Source organism: Catharus ustulatus, chromosome 8 (assembly GCF_009819885.2).
Source record: "Catharus ustulatus isolate bCatUst1 chromosome 8, bCatUst1.pri.v2, whole genome shotgun sequence".
NCBI classification, from domain to species: Eukaryota; Metazoa; Chordata; class Aves; order Passeriformes; family Turdidae; genus Catharus; species Catharus ustulatus.
The window spans coordinates 14,481,753-14,496,685 of NC_046228.1; the positions used below are offsets into that span (position 1 = coordinate 14,481,753).

The 14,933-nt window shown below is 38.0% G+C and overlaps 1 protein-coding gene across 2 annotated transcripts in view; it reads left to right on the forward strand.

The window, feature by feature from the left end:
* Window positions 1-14,933, forward strand: part of LOC116999838 (gamma-aminobutyric acid receptor subunit pi-like) — a 47,279-nt gene that overhangs the window by 19,444 nt on the left and 12,902 nt on the right. For both annotated transcript variants that reach the window (XM_033066854.1, XM_033066853.1), the window contains exons 4-7: window positions 4,367-4,434; window positions 5,679-5,896; window positions 6,489-6,571; window positions 10,956-11,093. In XM_033066854.1, the coding sequence (XP_032922745.1) occupies window positions 4,367-4,434; window positions 5,679-5,896; window positions 6,489-6,571; window positions 10,956-11,093 (507 nt within the window). The remainder of the gene's footprint in view (window positions 1-4,366; window positions 4,435-5,678; window positions 5,897-6,488; window positions 6,572-10,955; window positions 11,094-14,933) is intronic.

Sequence of the window (14,933 nt, forward strand, 5' to 3'; positions counted from 1 at the left end):
TAGCCAATATTCAATCCTTTACAGAAGAGCAAACAGCCCAGAATATGCAAACTTCAGCATACACGTGGAAATGGAGATTTTCCTTCCTTTCCCAGGGAACCAAGGGTCACTCTGAGCCTCTGATTGCCACCAAACCTGATTGCTTCCTGCATGCAGGGCAGTTTGGGTCTTGGATTTTGGGCTCTCCCCTGCCTCTCCCACCCCTCCTAAGGCTTAGCTCCAGAAACTCTAAATCATAAATGGTGGTTATGTTCAGATAGTAAATTTGAAATTTCCTGTTGGCTCCAGCTTCCATCAACTGGGATCTGACTTTGCTTTGCCAAACAATGAGCACAGCACAATGCACTCCATGCATTTTCTGACATTGGACAAATCACCTTTCTGACTTCTCTTCGAGGAGCTGAATAAACAATGCTCCTTGATTTTTGTGTTACAAGATTTGATATTAAACTTCCGGATTTTTTTTGTCTTTTGGATTATTTCTCTCAACCAAACTGTGTCTGCTGTTTGCACATTTTATTTAAATGTGGAAAACAAATCTTGTCACAGTCATGACAGTCTTGCCAATACAGAATAGATTGCAAGATAACTTAATTCTGTGCAATACTCCTCATTGCAATAATGCTTCTGCCAAAGCATAAGATGGAAAGAGCATGTTAAAATGATTATCTGTGGCAGCCTCTGAATCCTTCTCAAAGGCACTGCTTGCCAAGATAGTTTCCTGTCCTGTATGTGCTGCTTGTCTTATTTGTCCCCACATTAATTGCTTGCATTTGGCTGTTTGGAAACATGGGGGTTTTGGCAAATGATTTAACAAGCTGTTGTTAATGTGATCCCCACCAATTTTTGTCTTGTCCACAAACTGTACCAGCAAAGCAACATCAATGTCTTAAAATTATTGATGGAAACAAATAGGATTGAAACTGATTTGTGCTAGAAATGGGTCTGTCTTCTGATGCCTTCAAATCAAGAATTACAGTTGAGATCTGTCAGAAGGCCTGTCTTAACCTGTCCACTTTCTTCATGTAACTATTTGTCAAGAAAGATGTCTTGTGGGGGGAAGTTAAATGCACTGAAAAAAATCTAAGCATAATACATCTCATTATGTAAGAAATCTGTAATACTCCAAAGCAAAGCTGGCAATTGGAGAGACAAAATGAGGTTTTTGGGAAGCTATAATGAATTATGCTAGTGATAATTTTCCTTCTAATTCTCTGTTTACATGCAATATTTTATCCAGCATTGCAGAAAAGATGAGACATTCTTCCAAAAAGCCATTCCTTTTGAGGCCTTTCTGAATGTCAGAATTTTTTTTTTCTTAAACTAAATGCAGAAGGGCTGATGCTAGCAGCTCAGCACTGGAGGCTGTGGATAGTGCTGATCCATTGCAGTAGTAGGTTCATGTGTGACAGTGGTGGTTCATTTTGCTGCTACAGACTGGGATCTTTGCAGTGATCCAAACTCAATTTTTAGGAATGCTATTTGCCACTCTTCTGGCTGCTGTCCCATTTGGGATCACTGTGAATATCTCTAAAGGGTATGGAGGAACAGTGTACACAATTTGCAGTAAAATTAAAACGTGTTGCTTGGGTGGCACAGGCACTGCAGTAACAAGGCACTCCCTGGGGCGATCCTCTGCCATGCTTGGAAGATTCCCTTCAATACTGCAGGACAGACTGGCCTCAGTTTCTTTCTGAAGGTCGCTGGATTTCTTCTGATGTTGTCATTATACATACAGCTTCTGCCAAACATATGGAAATGTAGGAACTGACTGCCTCATCTGGTTTGCTGCCCAGTTTTTGACACTGTCAACAGGAGACCTTTCAGAGGAAGTTCAGAGGGAACCCTGGTGAATGATTATGAGCAGACTCTTTCTGTTATTAGTACTTTAAAATTTATAGTGCCTTACTAAATAAGCATTTATCCTCACACGCAAAAAAGAAATCAGCATTTAACTATTAATGTTGTTCAGATTTAATTGCCTGCTGGAGCAAAGCTGTTCCTGTATTTTGTATTGTGTTAATAAAGATCCTTTTTATAACTGTTGTTTTCCTGCACAGCTCCTCCCATACAGCACCTTGCTGTATCTGGGGTAATTTTCTGCTGAGTTTTTGTGGGTGAGTGGAGCAGGATGGTTTTGTTCTGACTGCACTGCCTCTCCTTGGCAGTTTGTGTTCAGTCAGTTTGGGCTGGAAGTACATCCTAACCTGAACCAGATGGCTTGTGGTGCTTGGGACCCACCCAACACTGCAATGCTGTTGTGTTACTCGGTAATATTTCGAAAAATACTTGAGCAGGAAAGAAAAAAAGGATCCACAATGTCCTGTTTGTCTTTCAGATTCCAGAGAAATGAACCCTGCTTAACTTCAGTAATCTTTCTGGAAAGTCAGCTTTCCCCTTCCATGGGTAACAGCCTAGCACTGATGATACTGCACTGCTGCCAATGGACATTTCCCCTAATCTGTATCACATTTCTAGGCAAGGATAGGTGTTGCCCCTACTAATAAATCATGATGCAATAGGAAAAGTCTGATTATTCCCAGCCATGATTCCTGCATAATCATCTGAACACTGCATTGTCCTCTCCTTGGGGTGGTCCATCATTAAGCCTTGCTGGATGGGGTTCTCCCCAAATGAGTATGTGACAGTTGGCAATAATATGCTCTGTTACAGTCAGTCATATATGGCAATCTCTAGGAAGACATAAATCAGATTATGGATTATAAATCACATTATTTTAACACTCAATGGTTTTTGAGGGTGTGACATATCTTTTGAGACTGGCAATATTGTACCTGCAATAATGATACAGTACAATGGTAAGTGTAAGTATTAATTGTTGCACCCTGTGTTTCAACCCTGGGATGAGTTTTGTAGGGATTGAGTTTTTAATCCTGGAGGGAGAAAAAAAATAAATGCATTCATGGAGTATCAAAACATGAAAAGAATGGAAAGAGACAGAAGAACAACATGTCAATGATCTCAGAATTTTTCAGACAATTTTGTTCCAAAGTTAACCTCCAAAGTCTTCTTTCAATATATGAACAATAGTTTCTAAATCCCATGTATAATTTAATAGTTTAAAATAAACACCCATATTACCAGCAGGGCATGCTGCAAATCTGCAGTCCTGTTTTAAGCTGGAGATTTATATTTAAACTTTCAACTGAGTCCACAACACAGGACTTAAAGATTTTTTTCAGGAGTGACAGATGTGTAATGATTTTAACACGTGCATTAGAAATAGAAAATATTTTGGAAAAAAATAAAAGTACTAATAAACTTATACATCTTAGAATGACACATTTTTTCTTTAGTGTTTCTCATGGGGGTGGAGTTGGACTCCATGTTCCTCTGGATTCCATTTGGGGCCATACAGGAAATTTCTACAAAATAATTGCAAGGAGCCAGGAAGGGCTTTCAGCTGTGTGCCTGTGAGAGAGGGGCACTACCAGCTACAGGAATCTTACCCAAAATATGCCTGCATTTCTCAGTACATTGTTCTCTTCTTCTCAATTGCTTGGAAAAATGCTCTGATTTAATATTAATTTCCTTGTACAAGCAATCTGTTAATTATTCTACACATATTCAACCAGGAATAATGTCATGTTTCTATCAAAGCTCTGCACAAATCCTGCATTTAAAAATGCACAGCTGGTGATCTTCCTTCCAACAGTGTGAAATGCACATGCAGAAGGAAATGGGAATCTGAGCATACTGACATTACAATAACAACTACTTAGCTAAGGTGTTTAACTACACTGAGTAAGCCTTCAGATTATGAAAAGTTTTCCTTTGTAAATGCAACTATTTAAATCCCAAGTTTCCTCCTAGTGGTCAAAGGCAAGATATTAAATGCAGTGATACAATATATACCAAATATTCTTAAATGGGCAGTAAAGAAAATCACTCAGCCATGCCATCTGGATATTAACCATGTGACATTGCCAGGTAGAACTTCTTGCTTTACCCACATCTGATGGACCAGATGTTGCAACTGGAAGAATTCTTTCCACTGCTCTGCACCTGGGAGCAGAAGAGTGTGATGTGCCATGGGGATTCCACACCTTATTGCACAACATGTTACCCAGCACTTTTTTTTTCTTGGGGGAAAGAAATCATGTAAACCAGGAAGAATTTTAGAAATAAAGCCTGTTTCTGAAAACTAAAATAGTTTCAGCTGAGAAGTATGAGGTTTTGGTAAAGAATGTGAAAATTCTTGCATAATTTGTATTTGAGGAATATTTAACAGAGAGCTTCTAAACATTTAGGAAAAAATATGGAACGATTTTGTAGACAGTTCCCGTGAACACGGAATATTAAAGAATTATAAGCTACGTTCTGATTTTCTCTTTTTTTTTTGCAGATGGTCCTGTGTCAGTTGGGATGAGTCTGGATATTGCAAGCATTGATACAATATCAGAAATAAATATGGTACTGTAGTTTTTGCAGTCTTGTTTTTTTTGGTTGTTGATAAGCTGATGTGCTTACAGCTGCTGGCAATAAGACTTCAGGCTTGTCTCCTTGTGAAGTCAGTATGGGTTAGGAGATGGAATTTTCTTTTTCACTACACATAGTGTTTGTAACACTATAGTAAGCATAGAAATGCAGCTGTGAATCCCACCTCTCACAAACTGCTACTTATTTATCTTAATGAGTATTAATGTTAATGAGAAGCATGTGGATCAGCACTTATTTTCCAGCAGAAATGTCTAAATCTTTATGCATTTCAGAAAAATAAAGATCTATTCATGTGCCTTTGAAGCCACTCTCTTCCCCTATGATTAGACACAGCTGAACTCAGACTGTTTTTTCTTCTATTGTTGCTGTCACACATTAATTCATTCCAGCTGTGTTTCATTTAATTTGTATCATTTGTTTTTGAACAAACTATGAAATGGAATGTACTTTTCTACTTAAAGATCCTCCATTTGTACACAGAAATTAAAAGAAAAAATAACAAATCAGATATTAAATATGAGTGTATTAGTAATTAGTAATTATTAGTTACTATTTAGAAAGGGGGAATAAGAGCAGAACTTCAGATGAATTTATAATATTGATAAAAACACCATAAAATCAGAAGTTGTTTTAAATGTGTTAAGAAATAGTGTGATCTTAATGTAGGACTGCAAGGCATATCTAAATTGAAGGGGAATTGGACTGAGTGCTATGTTCAAGGTCTTGATAAATTTGGTATCACTGTTTCCTTTGTGATGCTAAAAGGAGAAATTGTGCTAAAATATTCCTTTCCTTTTTCACTAACTTCTTTTGTCTATCTGAATTAATTCAACTTTTCCCAATGTGTTCTTAAAAAATTCTTCATTTATTAGCTTATGTGAACAAAATGAGATTTGGAACCACTCACATAAATCATTCTAAAACTTAAAGGTTTACGGAGCCAAATTATCTGCTTACAAAGCTCCAATGACTTCAGCTGATTTATAGCCCCTGACTTAGGCCAGCAGTTTTTACTGTAAATGACCATAAGAACAAAATCTACCAACCTCACATCAAGTGCTAGAAAATTTGGCAGGCCAAGATTCAGTACAGCTGCTCTTGGAGTGCCAGAGACATGGAGAATCACAGTTTGTGCCCAGCAGCTGTTTCCATATAGTTCTGTAAAAGAGAATACAACACAGGCTCCCTTTGTGTGACAATTGTTTTTTCTCTGTCAGGACTACACAGCCACCATATTTCTAAGGCAGAGATGGACTGATGAGAGACTTTGTTTTGATGGCAACAAGAGTTTGAGCTTGGATGGTCGGCTCGTGGAAATGCTTTGGGTCCCAGATACCTTTATAGTGGATTCAAAAAAGTCTTTTCTTCATGATGTCACAGTTGAGAATCGTCTCATAAGGATATACCCTAATGGAACAGTCCTGTATGCTATCAGGTATGGAAACACCCCATGTCAGCCTTTATGATTGCATCGGCTTACATTCTAAACTCTCCAGGTTCTTCTTAAGAAAATGGGTCTGTTTGTAAAAGCAGTTTTATGAATATGCAATATTCTTGATCAATATGAATAAATTTCTAAACTTAGTAATAGATCTTCTTCCCTAAACAGACCCTTTTGCTTTCATGCAGACTGAACACAGGAGCTGCATGTTGCCATTCCAGTTTGCAATGGAACCATCACAGGGGAAAACAAGATGTGATGATTGACTTGCATGATTTATTGTGAATTACCCTCTGCAAAACGTTCTGATAAATATAACAAAGTCATAAAATATATTGCAAATAATGAAGGAAAATGTGCACTGTAAGTGAGAAGGCAGCAAATGTGGCCTTTTTGGACTGTCACTGAACTCAGCTGTTCTGCAGAAGTTTCCTTTTGGGATTGTATTACCCTTGTACATTAGATACCAGTAAATAATAGATTTTTTCCCCCTTACAGTCAATATGAGGCTGAAAATGGCATTTTTAATTTTTGTTGATGAACAATTTTGTCCATTAATATTTAGAAAACTGTTTTTTTCCCCAAGGGTCACCACAACTGTTGCGTGCAGCATGGATCTGACTAAATATCCAATGGATAAGCAGACATGTACTTTGCAACTGGAAAGCTGTAAGACACTTAATCCTTATTATTTTTATACAATTAGAAAAATATCTATGATCTTTTTCTGCTAGATATTACCAGAGTGGTTGGAATTTTCACAGAAGGCAAGGGACATTATGTGGCCAGTCCCTGCTGAATTACAGCAGTGTGTGTGTGCAAAGATGTGTGCACACATGTGCACACGACATCACTGGAAACAGCATGGCAGTGCTGAAATGCTGCAGTGCTAATTAACCATTGAGCAGAATCCCTGGAGATGCTCACAGGCTTGGTTTTGCAGTGCATCCTGCAGTTACTGTCTTGGTCTTCAGAGGGAGTTCTATGAGCAGGCATTTTCTAGCACAGATGAGATTATTTCTTTTTCCCTTTCAGAAAGTATGTAATTTCCCCCCCTGAGATACAATTCCTTCAGGAAAGAAAGAAATCAGAATAAGGATTATTTGTAAGGCATATATTCATATTCTAAAACTTACTGTTTTCAGATCTTGCTGTGACTTGTTTGTGTCTGTGTCAGTGCCCTGGTAAAAAATGTCATCAGTTGATGGACAAGACTAAATATTTTTTTTTCATTTTATCAATCAATATCCTCACATTTTCTTTGAAATAGGTTCTCTAGTACTTTGTAGACATGGTTGCTTTGCAAACACACAACCATGCACTTTTGTAGTTATATGTTTGCTATTATTCAAATGACAAGACTCTAGAAAACAATTTTTGCAAGGGATAGCATGGAATAATAACCAATTCTGTAAGATGAAAATATATATTTAAAATACATGTCAATATATGCTCAAAATCTTTTGGAAGGCTTTTTGGTATTTGTCATGTTTTATTCTGCATCTTTTCAGAAATGTGTGTGTGTGTGTGTTGTTCATCTCTTGTTGTTAATGACTAGTTAGATTGCCACAAAGTTTAATTTTAGACAGAGACACAAAGGAAACGAACCCAAAACCTTCTTCACACAGGCATCCCTCTAGAATAAGCAGTTTTATGAGATCTGTTTTATTGAATTGGAATTGGGATTTATCTTTATTTTCCTTTGGAAGAGCGTATTGATAAATCAATGTATATGGATTTAAATCAACACCACTGCCTAATGAATCATTTAGTATTTTCTCTAGCTCCAGAATGAAATATATATCCCACAGGAATTTACAATTTATTTGACAGGATTAAAAAAAAAAAAAAAGAGTAGAATTCCCCACGTAATTAAAACCAAGCATTTTTCAGATTGATTCCATCTGCTTTTTCAACAGCACACAAGTGTTTCCTGTCCATGGGGAAAACCCATTTGTGTCACAACAAATGCTCCCATTACATTAGTGTTTAGTTTTGAGGAAAACAGATAGAGGCAACAAATACAAAAAGGAAAAGAGTGTGCCTTGGGGCTGTGGCCTTTTTTCATCAATGCACTGCCATCCTTTCTTTTGGGTAGTCTGGAAATGGGGTTTGTTTCCCCATGTGATAAGCTATGTTAATTTATTAATGAATAACGTCATCATCCTCCTGGCATACTGCTGGCCATCACCTGGGTTTAAGAATTGTGAATGCAGACATACACACACATCTGCACAAATATTGATGCTTATAAATAAAAAGTAAAATCTATAGCAAATATTTGAGCTGAAGCAGACTTGGGATTTTATTAAATGATTATTAATATAAAGACAAATATGTAATGATATTATGAAGTAATGACTTTACACAATAAAGGATCCCCAGCTGGTTAGTAACTTTTATTGACTTGTACTTTCTACATAGCAAAACACATTTTTGGCATTTTGCCTATTGGTTTTCCCCCTCTTATTGCAACACTTTGGAAGGTAATGCTGGCACATGTTAGGAAACTGAGCCTTGCCCCTCTGAGTCTCTGTTGATACGGGTGCTGTGACATTTGGGAAAGTGGAGGGCTCCTTTCCTGGCTGGTGCTGCCAAGGCGGGGTTCCTGCTCTCTGCCATGGGGCAGGGAACACCACCCTGCATCCTTGCTGGACTGAAGGGTTTGTCCTCACATTTCCCTCACACAGACCCCCAGTCCAAATATATATTCATGTCTTGGACCCATCTCTGAAATTTTATTTCTTTTTGAACTCGTCCTTTACCATTTATTCAGTGAAGAGCCATGTGAAGGCACTTAGCTTGTGCTTGACAATCAGTGAAAATTAAAATTAGCAACAGAAAGGTAAAGAAACTAATTTGTATTAGGCATTATGAATGTTTAATCCCAAATTTACTATTTCTGTAGTTAACCCTGTTGACATTAGCAGCTCATACTCTATCAACAATGTACAGGAATGAGACATTCTGGGTTTGAGGAATTAGCTAGGATAAAAACTCAGCGTCACATAAAGAGAATAGAGATTACTTGTAAAAGCCAAATAACATGGGCTTAAGGATTTTGTCTTTATAAACTTTTGAAACGTTTTATAATTAGTAAAATATTAATCCCTTGAACAAAGAATAACTTTACACAGAGGGAGCCCTATACCATTTAACTTTACTGACTATTGGGAAGGCTCTCTCAATAAAAATTCTTCTTAAGAGTTTTGGAATTATTATACTCAAATTTTCATAGGAAGTATCACCCAAAACCTACTAATTGTTCCACTAATGAGAATATTTTGGAACAAAAGCAAAATAACTTCTGTTTCAAGATAAGCCCGCTATCGTTCATGTGGGCACCAAGAACTTGTGTCTCACACAACTTGGAAGGCTGAATGTCTTATAAAAACAAAAAGGAATTTACTGTGGTCTTCTCTAGTTCTCTGGACTTTATTTAAATGTCTGCAGTTCATTTATACTGAGAGGAAGTAAAACGAATCCATGGCCGGAATCACGCATACAAACTGGTTTTATGAGCCTGCTTGTTTTGACTAAGGACAATGCAATCATTTGTTTATAGAAAATGTTACTTCTACTTTACATCTCACAAATCTGGGAAATTTCCCAGCATGTGGTTTTAGGGAATTGAAAACTTAGTTTGGATGCATATACTTTTGGCTTAGTCTTTTGACACAAAAGTGTTTTGGCTTTAATTGCTACAAATGTGATAATGTGAGCAGAGATTTTAGGCCATGATACCTTTGCATATAACTGCCAGTGATAGTGAAAACAAAATTTACATTTAAAGAATGATCAGAGAAAGGATTTTCAGGTGAAATTGTCATTTAATAGGTAACCAGCCCAGTGTTTCCTTACAATAAAATCTATGAACTCCCATTTTTCCTACATGAGAAGGCTGGAGAAATTAGTTCTCTTTTGTTATTGCAAGAAAAACCCCTAGTAACTTAAAAATACTAAAAGGCACCTTTTTTAAAAAAAAATTTTTTAAATACATCTCTTTTTTCTGTGATTCTAGAGCTTTGTTCTTTTTGCAGCATATACCCTTGTGCAATGTATCGCATTATTGTCTCACTGTAATTTACTTACAGTTGACTGAAGTCTAAAAATAATCATCAGCTCATGTTTCTGTTCCCTAAGCTGAGCTATTACTTGCACAATATAAATCTGTCAAATACAAGAATGATTGATCCAAGTAAGCTAAAGAAAAAAGGTGTTCAAATGCTCCCTGTTAACATGTAAATTACATTAACATAATCTTGAATTAATCATACACACTAGTCTGTAAAGTGGCTGCCTTTTATATAATGGGGAAGAGCTACAGAGGTATTTTAGCTGTGATTGTGCTGCACATTGACAAGTGTGTGCAAAACACAGTTGCCTTCTGATAGATGATTCATCCAGCTCCTAATTACTGCTTGAAGGTTAAGAGGAACCTCCTGGGGCCCCTGAAGCTGCCATGCTGTTGAGCCTGCAGAAACATCAGCTTCTAAGCTGGTGTCCTTGGCAAGCACTTGAGTTCCTCAGCCAAAACCTTGTCCCAAGTGATGATTCAAGCTCAGGTTGGAGCACAGCACCAGGGAGGAGCAGCTCTGCTGTTCCTCTCATCCCTTCATCTCTGTGGGAATGAGGACCAAGGCATTGCACCAAGGAGCAGCATCTTGGGATACAGCACACAGGACATTTCATGTGTTGTCAAAATGCTGGCAAGTGCAGTAATTCATAAATGCTCTATTTTCCTAGAGCCTAGTAGCTTTTGCCTTTAGAACACCAGGTGGTACTAATCTATTTTATTAGTTTGTCATTTATACTGAAATGGAAGATATAAAGAGACCACCTCCAAAACTGTCAGCTTTTAACTTGCAAGACTTTGCATGTTATTGGAAATTTTGTCATGAATAGGCATTACAATCTGCCAAAACCCATCGTTGTTTATGTCTAATTGTACTTTCAGGCACAGAAATAAGAAACAGCTGAACCATAAGTGTGCTCAGCACAAATTAATTATTGTGGAAAATAAACACTATTGTTGGCTTGTGTCTCACTACAGGGGGTTATAACATCAATGATGTCACATTCTACTGGACCAGAGGAAATGATTCAGTTCGAGGTTTGGACACTCTCCAGCTGGCACAGTACACTGTGGAAGACCACTTTACCTCTGTAACTGAAGCTGTGTATGAGACAGGTAAAAACATCCTTGTAACACGTCCTGGGGGCAGTCTGAACTATGGCTGTGGAAACAGAGCATTAAGGAAATGAGCACTTTGCTTCCTGGTGGGATGACAGTTTTCATGTTCCAATAATTACATTCTTGAAGCCATAACTGCTTTCCAAGCTACAAGCAGAGACTGAGCTTTTTAAAAAGTGAGCATTTTCTTGGAGGCTACACATTATCTAAAGAATTGTAAACAGGAATCTGCTGCTCCTTCCATATAATGTCAGGAAGAGCCCTTGTGAAGGAAGAGGAGCATGTAATTGGGCATTTAAATTGGAGACCAGGTATCTCAGGGTGCCCAGCTCAGATCAGATCCTGGCTTAAGAAGGCAAACCAAAAGCTCTGTTCATCTGTGGAAATTCCAAGAACATGCTGGGTGCTTTCACAGCTGCAGGAATTTGAGTTTCATGGTTACTGCTTGTAGGAGTTGGTCTTCTCTGTGGCAGCCCAGGCTGGTGGGCAGCAGGGAGCAGATGGCTGGAGCTGCCCAGGGCAGGGTCAGGAGCATTTCCAGACCTGCTCCTCTGCGGAGTTTAGGAAACTGCTGCACAAAGCTTCCTCTAACTGCAGGGCTTAACCTCAGGGAGCAGCGTGCTCTTGTTCATTTTCCAGAGATTTCAAAAGGGATTTCAGAGAGTTCAAGACCTGCCAAACCTTTCTGTTCTCTGAGTTACTCTCAGGCCCTTCACTGCTGCTCCTCTCTGTGTACCTGGTTCCTCCTCTGCTCAAGTCAGCACACCCACCCAGGGGTGTGACCTTTAAATCAAGACACACACGTCCTTCAAAACTGCAGTTTCACCAGAGGACATGTTTCTAATTCTGAATTGCAGAAATATAGTTTCTCTATTCCATTATTGGGTATTTCTGCTTTAATAATACAACACAGAGAAACTTGTGATAATTTCAGGTATTAATTCAGGCTAGAAAGTCAAAGTTCTCTAAATGGATGTAAAAGTAGAAATTACATGCATACCAGCAGGCTCTAGGATCTCTGAGTTTCTTGCTACTTATGTAAGTGACATCTGCTTGCCTTCCTCCTCTTTACAGCTTCTGGGTAAGCAGCATCAAGTTCAATCAATGAGGAATAATCCTTTACTGCTGTTCTACCCAGAAGGGAATTAGGACTTCTTCACCATACAGGAAAGTGGAAGGGGAAACATGCTTAATTCCTATCACATTCTATCGAAGAATCAGGAGTTTAAAGACAAAAAAAATGGTTATTTTGTTTTTCTTTGTTTTGGTTGGTTAGTTTTTGGTTTTGTTTGCTGTTTCCAATTAGAGTTGAAGAGGCATGATTAGATGAACTGCACTCTTCTTTCAGTAAATGTTGCTTTCTTCCCCACTTTGTGTTGGCAGGAATCATGTATGAAGTCAAAAGCCACTTTTTTGTTTTCATTATATATTTTAAGACACACAAGTTAATTAGATAAATTTCTCACACCTGCTTGTTTCAGTTGTCCTGTTCAAGAAAGCCATGTCATCGAGTGCTAGGCAGTACATTTAAAATTTAATCTCCTAATCCTCTTAATTTTCTATTGAGTCATTCTGAACTGGTTGCTATTTTCTACAGGTTTTTTGGAAAGCAGTACCTACTGTAGGCCATATTAAAAGAAAAAAGCACCCAGATTATGGAGCTGTGTAATCAACTTTGAAATGAAAAATGATGCTTTGCATTTCCTCAGTACCAGTAATAGTTATGAGAGTAGCTTATAAAGAACAATTACGTTATAAATAACAGCTATTTATAATCACTACAATTCAAAGGGCTAAAGCTGAAGTTATGAGAGAAGACCTGCATGCAGTATTTCCTAACAAAGCAAAAAAAAGCAATCAGGGTTTGATACTCTGTGAACTTGAGCAGACAGTGCAGCTGCTGTGCAAGTGAAATATTGTACAGCAGTGCAAAACCCACGTACAGCCACTGACAGAGCCGAATTTAAAATGCAGTCAGCAAAATTCCTGCATAAGTAACTTCAGTAAATTTAAGAAAAGGACACTGTGGATTAATCTTGTTTGTAGAACAGCATGTATCACATAGTGGTAATCACATTACTGTAATCACATAATAGTAAGTCACTTTGAATAATGTTAGCTAGATTTCTGGCTAGGGTTTGGTGTTGATTTTGTTTTGGTACAGAACAATTTCATTTTGGACATGGGTAGTGTAATTGTTAGAACCATTTCCTGCATGTCTTTAACTATAGTCCTCATTCTTCATACACTGATAAACTCTTGGACTCCCAAACCATATTCTCTGCATCAGTGGGTGCTGGGTTTTTATTTTAGCAGTCCAGCCAACACCACCTGCATTCTCAGAGTAATAAATACTAATATAAAAAGCTGGCTTTTCTTACTGGAAAAACATAAAAGCAATGAAGGATGTTACAGTATAGCTTTTTGTATAAATAGTAATAGAAATAAAGCAGAAATACATTTTTAAAAATTCATTTAATCTATTCTTATGTCACAAGGCAAGGTCATCGATATCTGCAGCCTACTTCCTGACAGATGTTTCTAGGAGTAAGTCAGACAAACCTCCAAAGTGTCTGCTTCACAATCTCCCAAGATGATTTTTTTCCTGGTGTTTATTACACGCATATTTTCCTCATGTCTAATCTTGATCTCCCTTGCTGCATTTCAAAACCATTATGTGGATATTGAAGATGAATATCCTGCTATTTTTCAGCAGCATTTTCACTGTTTCAGGACTGATCTACATTTTCTTAGACCAATAATTTTCCTATTTTTTAAATTCATATAAGTAATTTTCTCAATTTTCTAGATATACTGTCTTTGATATTTTTCTCCCATTGAATTCTCATCTATTTGCTGGTATGCAGCACCCAAAAATGGGTTCCCATTAGGTATCCTCTGAGGATGGAAAGGTTTACTTAATGTGTTCCATGAAATCTGTTCCTCTTTATCCAGTCTAGGCTGATATTTGCCTTTCTTGCAGAAGATTATTATGCATTTTTGACCTTGTTCAGCTAGTGATTCCTCCTTGTTCTCTGACTCCTTTTTTGCCCTGTGACCACATATTGCCTGAGTTCTGGGAGCTGGTGATTCCCATCTGAGTGCTGGACTTCATAGTTGTTGAATTCCATTGTTTTACCTGGGTTATAATATTTGGTGCGATATTTTTGAACTCTAATCCTGTTCTCCAATGTGCTAACTCCACTCCTAACACACTCATGGTATGTCACATCACGTCAGGGAACACTTTTGGGCACAAGACAGATCCTATGTATTCCTACTTGATAAATGCTTCTGTTTCCACAGCAAGGGATAGCTAATTAATCTCAATTTCCATTTTTAGTTGGAGAAAGAAGCAAAAACATAATTTAAACTTCATGCTAATTGACTGTTGGTAGCTTTTCTTCCAGCATTTTTCCTTGCACCCACTGCTCAGTCCTGTCAAGTCCTTGGCAGCAGGAGGAGTGAAGAGGCTGAGCTTGCTCAGGTCTGGTCTAATGCTGAGTCCTCAGCCCAGAAGGCAGGGATGTGTCAGGCAGGCAGGGCTTCAGTGCACGGCCCCACTTTGGAAAGGTTAAGTCAAAAATTGGCATATTCAAATGGTTTGTTTGGCAGAACAGAAGGAAAGAAGAGACAGAAGCACAAATTAAATCTCTGCTCCTTGATGCAGAAAGACAAGATATTTGCTCTGTTAAAAAGGCTGCAGAGGGAGCTGGCTGCTGCTCTGTCTGCAGTCTCTGCCAGGGTTTTGATGTCTATCTCAAATCCTGCTTTAGCCTCCTTGAGCTAGAGGCTCACCAGCCCTTGTGTGGCTTTGAAATGCTGAAGCTCTGTGGG